This window comes from Tachysurus vachellii, chromosome 2 (assembly GCF_030014155.1).
Source record: "Tachysurus vachellii isolate PV-2020 chromosome 2, HZAU_Pvac_v1, whole genome shotgun sequence".
NCBI classification, from domain to species: domain Eukaryota; kingdom Metazoa; phylum Chordata; class Actinopteri; order Siluriformes; family Bagridae; genus Tachysurus; species Tachysurus vachellii.
Genome location: NC_083461.1, coordinates 14,026,458 through 14,032,457, shown reverse-complemented (window position 1 = coordinate 14,032,457; position 6,000 = coordinate 14,026,458). Strand labels below are relative to the sequence as shown.

At 39.0% G+C, this 6,000-nt stretch overlaps 1 protein-coding gene across 12 annotated transcripts in view; it reads left to right on the top strand.

The window, feature by feature from the left end:
• Positions 1-1,025: 1,025 nt before the first annotated feature.
• The window catches only part of tcf7l2 (transcription factor 7 like 2), a 73,451-nt gene continuing 68,476 nt past the window's right edge, over positions 1,026-6,000 (top strand). For 2 of the 12 annotated variants that reach the window (XM_060857823.1, XM_060857813.1), the window contains exons 1-3: positions 1,026-1,714; positions 1,869-1,935; positions 2,088-2,212. In XM_060857823.1, coding sequence (XP_060713806.1) covers positions 1,526-1,714; positions 1,869-1,935; positions 2,088-2,212 — 381 coding nt within the window. In that variant the 5' untranslated portion in view covers positions 1,026-1,525. The remainder of the gene's footprint in view (positions 1,715-1,868; positions 1,936-2,087; positions 2,213-6,000) is intronic. The other 10 variants (XM_060857892.1, XM_060857864.1, XM_060857832.1 and 7 more) reach the window with 9 other exon arrangements.

Genomic DNA, 6,000 nt, shown 5'->3' with positions numbered 1-6,000 from the left:
GCCGAGTCCACGAAAAACAGATGAATGCTGCACTGGCATAAATTATTTTGGGTGCGTCAAATTCATAAAAGACAATCAGTGAGTTATGAGAAAGGGCACAGTGTGCCGTGAATTAATTTTAGGGATAATTACTAACAGAATTAAACATTTTTTATAATTAGTGACTGCCTAATATTTCTTATCATTTTATTGATATGCCCCATAATAATCTATACAATTTTAGGCCTCTAAATTATGAAACTATAGAACACAATGCAAATAAAAAAAAAATTGAGTTGTAACAATTGACTGTGATTACCTACTAAAGATCTATCTATCTATCTATCTATCTATCTATCTATCTATCTATCTATCTATCTATCTATCTATTAATCTAAATATATAATCTATTTGTCTGAAGAGAGCACCAGGCAAGGAACAGCGGTTTGTCATTTCTTAAGGTCAACCTCCTTAACCAGCTGTGTGTGTGTGTGTGTGTGTGTGTGTGTGTGTGTGTGCTAGAGCTGCAAAACCCTTCTCTGTCAGGTCACATAGCAGGCTCACAATTAAATGCTTTTAAACTGATTTAATTAATTGTAGCCCACATTTATTATTATTATTATTATTATTATTATTATTATTATTATTATTATTATTATTATTATGCACCAAATATCCTTTATTAAAATTGTACATAATTTATTCACATGTATAAACTGTTTAATTAATTAATAATTTATATATTAAATAATAATTTTATGGTTTAATATATGTTTAAATCTTGGTTTTTGTTTATTTCTTTTTGTACCTTTGTACCACGGTGTCTTTACAAATTTATCTTTCTAGATCCAGGATAAAAACAGAAAACGAGGAAGCAGCGTGTGCTCTTGAACCAGTATTGCCCTTAACCCACACACACACACACACACACACACACACACACACACACACACACACACACAGAGTTTCCGCGTATCTGCGGCTCTTCCGGCTCCTCGTCATTCCAGCACTAAAGCAGGGCCGCTCTCTCTCTCTCTCTCTCTTTTCTCTCTCTCTTCTCTCTCCCTTTTTTCTGCTCTTCTCCACCAAAGCTCGCTTTTCCTTCCTCGCTTTTCAAACTGCTGTGTTCGTCTGCTGCCTCTTTCCTCCATCCTCTCCCCCCTCCCTACTTTCCTGCCCCTCTCTATTTATGAAAACGTCACTTCAAGTCCCTCCCTGTTTGAATCTCATTAGTTTCTTGTGTGTTTCTCCCTGTCAATAATCCCGAATCCAGACTCTCTCTATTTCCATCCCTCTCTAGCTGTCAATCAGCGCCGCCTTTGAACTGAAAACCACTCCGACCAACTTCAACTCACTCAATCCGAGCGGCTCGGCTCCGTCTACGGCTTCTTTTTCTGCCAAGATTCCCCCTTTTTTCAGTTTTCTACTAATCGCCAGTCCTTGGGAAACGCCAGGGCAGACCCTAAACTCCAACTCGGATTCGGGATCACACAGATCAAGGGTTTAAAACTTTGTGTTTTGGCCCCCCAACACTGCTCGGGAGAAAATGCCGCAGCTGAACGGCGGTGGAGGGGACGATCTGGGTGCGAACGATGAAATGATTTCCTTCAAAGACGAAGGAGAACAGGAGGAGAAAATTTCAGAGAACTCCTCTGCAGAAAGGGATTTAGCAGATGTCAAATCTTCGCTCGTAAACGAGTCAGAAACGAATCAAAACAGCTCTTCGGATTCAGAGGTAAGTGACAAAACATCGCGGATCAGTTGTCCGTTAGTTTCCTTGCACTTTTGCGTAAAGCGCCAAACTTTTCTGTGTACCGTCGGTGATCAGTGAAGCTAACCGTTGTGCCATTGTACTGTGTTGAACGCTCGCCGTGTCGCTGCATTTCAAGGCGGAAAGACGGCCTCCGCCTAGAGCCGAAACTTTCAGAGACAAAACAAGAGAAAGTTTAGAAGAGGGTGAGTCGCTCTTTTCTCTAAATCATCCTGTGTTTTAGATTGAACTACACAATCCCGACATAACCATACCGTCTTACTTAAAATACGCATAAATGTTTTTTCCCCCTGACGCTCCCTAAGAAACTTTTCTTCTTTTCCCCCCGCCATGTTAGCTGCGAAAAGGCAAGATGGAGGTCTGTTCAAGAGCCCCCCGTACCCGGGCTACCCGTTTATAATGATCCCCGACCTGACGAGCCCCTACCTCTCCAACGGATCCCTCTCACCGACGGCGCGCACAGTAAGTGCAACCTTTTGTTTTTTTGTTTTGGTTTGTTTTGTTTGTTTGTTTGTTTGTTTTTTAAACTTATTTCCTCTACACGCGACTGAGACACACGTCAAACGGAGATGGAGTCAGAACCGAAAGTGTCCTGCTAGAAAAGTTAGACAGAAATCTAGACACAAAAGTTTCTGATGTGATCCTGCTACCGTACAGCGGCGTTGCTCTGCTAATGTTAAAGCTAAAGCTAACGCGCTACAGCCGTACAGCTCTCACACACACACGCTCTCACACACACTCACACACGCGCTCTCACACACTCTCTCCCACACTCACACTCCAAATCACTCTAATACACCAAATAAGTCAGTGCTCAGAATATTTAGAAATTAATTTCCAGCCACTTGGAAAATGTATCCAAAAATTACCTTTAATAATCCTTCACCAAGAAGAACTATTATTATTATTATTATTATTATTATTATTATTATTATTATTATTATTATTATTATGGTCACATCTGGAGATCACTGGAAGATGTCATAATGTATGCACATTATAAACACGAGCCAAGGGAAATAGAAGCACTTAATGAAAACATTTGAAGTGAGTAAACATTTGCATAAAATATGCACAGCACATAAAACATTAATGTCTGTATTGACAGCAATTTATAAAAAGCGATCAACCTTTTGTGATAAAAGAATTCAATTAAATACAAATATCCTGCTATTTATCCTGCTACCAAGTGTATTTGTGAAGCAGCGTGTGTATGTAATTACACAATTATTATTATGATTATTATTAATATTATTATTATTATTATTATTATTATTTTTTTTTTTTTTTTTTTATAATCTTGATTACAATTATGTGTTTCTGCAAAAAAAATTCCCAGTACATTTCCACCTGACAGAAGGCATTAATGTTGCTTTAATAACAGGGCAGTTTAGTTCATACACAGCCGGTATTTATTTGATTATTTGATTTCTTTAATGGTGTTTGTTAAATGTATCGGTCTCATGTTATATGGTTTACACAGAACCTGAATAATGAAAAAGGCTACCAGAACAATATATCATTGCTTTTTATTGTATTTGTGGTTTTTGTTACGAGAAAGAATTTATTTAGAAAAAAAAGCCTATATAAAAATGAACACAAAAACTGCGATGTGTGAAAGGTTTTTTAAATGCTGTGTTGGAAACACTTTAATGAGGCATAGTGTGTTTTTTCCATAGTAGTTTGTGTGTGTGTTTGTGTGTAAATGTGAGCGTGCTTTACAAAAGCCAGATCTTTGTTGAATATTATTTTCATATAACGGTGTCTTCTTTCCACCATTCTTGTACTCACAGAACTCGTCAGGAGTGTAATACCAAACCAAAGGGGACGTGCACTTTAGTTTATACTGAAACACACTTGCACGCATGCACACACTCATGCATCCAATAAACAATAAGTTTATGGCTATTTATTGCAATGGATAAAATTGTGTGAAGAAATGGAGGTTCTGTATGTGTGGGTTTGTGTTTTGTGTGTTGCTGGTGTTTTATAGAGGCAGAGGTTATATACAGAGTGATGCTGTTGAAGAAGAGGGTGATTACGTCCTAATGTAATATCCTAATATCTGTCATGAGTCTAACACTCACGATGTCTATATATATATATTTTTTTTTAGATATGAGATTCTCCATTTGCCAGCGGTTCTTATGTAGATATGTCTTGTAAATATATGGGGTTTTTTATTTTTTAATATAATGTTGTAGCTTACTGACTTTAGCCAGTCCACAATTATCAGTGCATCTGTTTTTCATTTTTTCTCTATCTGTCACTGTCGCTCTGTTTGCTTCTTTCTTGTTTGCTCTGTGAGCTCCGCTTACCTGTGTGTTGCCTGGGCATCCTACCCGCGCCACTTTGAAGTTGAAAGCTGTTGTATTCACAAACGCATTACTTAAGTCTAGTATAAATAATTCACCTGAGCATCGATTAGCTGTCTTTCTGTTTAACAATCACACAGAGCTGAACCCTGCTAACTGGCTCTGATGCCGTTAAACCTTTATTACAGACCGTTTTCCGGAGTGTCCGGTGCTGAGCTCTTGTTTTGCCGCGCATCTCTGCAGTTCACCCCCTGTTTTTACTCACGTTCAATGAATTAAATGCAGCATTGTTTGGTTACAATTGTACAAATCAGCCTATTTGTTGGACCTCTGTTTTAGGTTAAGGGAAATTTACAGCTCTGAGGGATGATGTAATGTGTTCGAGAGTCAGCTGTGTGGAAGGCTGCAGCATTGAGGTTTATATTTGAAATGTGACAATCTTTACAATATTTGGATGCCTTGCTTGTGTCAGCTGATTCTTCCTCAGCAGACTTGTGCAATAGTGATGAAATGCGTGTTGGGTTTGAGTGTGTGCAAAAAGGGGGAGGAGGACTTGAATTAGTCCGACCTCGGAGGGCCATAATAACGGGAAGTTTGTTTTTCCAACAAGCCCGGCCTCGAAATCTCTGCGATGATTAGGTGGCGTTTAGAAATGTGACATGACACTACACGGACAGTACAAGCACTCTGTCTCTCTCAGTGCTGATCTGCCCTCTTCTCTTGGCTGCAGCAAGTCAGCGTTATGCATATGTACGGCTGTGGCCTGTGTGTGTGTGTGTGTGTGTATGCACGCGTACGTGTGTGCATGTGTTGTGGTTTAAAGGCGACTGGTTATGCGGGCTGCTGTAGGGGAACATTTCACCTCAGCGAATCTGCGTGAAAAGGCAGGCAGGGGCCGACTCGAGGCAGTATGCAGACCGGGGCTTTATGCCTGTAAATCCTCTGGGTTTATTTACTGCCTCTGCGACTTATGAATGTTAAGATATTTGACGCCACCCCTGGCCCCATAATTCCTTAGGCCTGCAGACCTTTGGCAAGGGTTTCGGGTTTCAATGTATAATTATGTGTAGTTTTTTTTTTTTAAAAAGAGCCAGAAATAAAATAAGGGGAAAACCTGCAACAGCCAGTGTCCTCTGTTTCGATTATGAGTAAAGAAAAAGATGGTCTCTGAAATTCCACAGCAAAAATAACATGTGGATTTATTTCACAATATGTCCTTTTTTTCTTTTTCCATTTCCTTCCTTTGTTTCTTTTTTAATGTAGCAGATTGGATCAAAACCTTTTTTAATAATAATAATAATAATAATAATAATAACAACAACAAGAATTTTTTTTTGTGTAATATAACAAACTATTTCATTTTCATTTAGTATTTAATCAATTGGAAGAATTTCAACATGAGGAGTTTTAATGGAATTTATGATGCCAAAAACAGCGTTTGTGCGAGTCCTTTGTGCGACAGTGGATGAACACATTTTAATAAACCCTGACACTATCTTTCTAACCATTTTATTGCTACCTAGTCCATAATGCCATATCTGCTGGATTATGTGTGTTGTGCTGCCACATTGAATAGCTTGTCATGTGAAGGGAAAAAGATAGTTTAATGCGGATTTTGGGGGATAGACTCCTACCTTATCAAATTGGCTTTACATGTTGATGGCTCCTAATTGCTGTCCGCGGGGGGTTCAGCGAACGACGCGGTCGGGTTTTGTGTTGCTCTCCGCAAAACACACTCACAGTTTATTTAGAAGGTTGCCATCCTTTTGTTTTGCAAATCACTTTTGTTTATAAAGAATGGTAGAGTCTCTCTGTTCTCGTCTTCCCCTGTCCTTTTCTCTTTTCTTCTCCTCCTCCCGGTCTCTCGACCCACGCAACACACAAACGATGTGCTATTTTGCTCGAGCTCGATAAACAGCCACAAAAAAGTGCAAT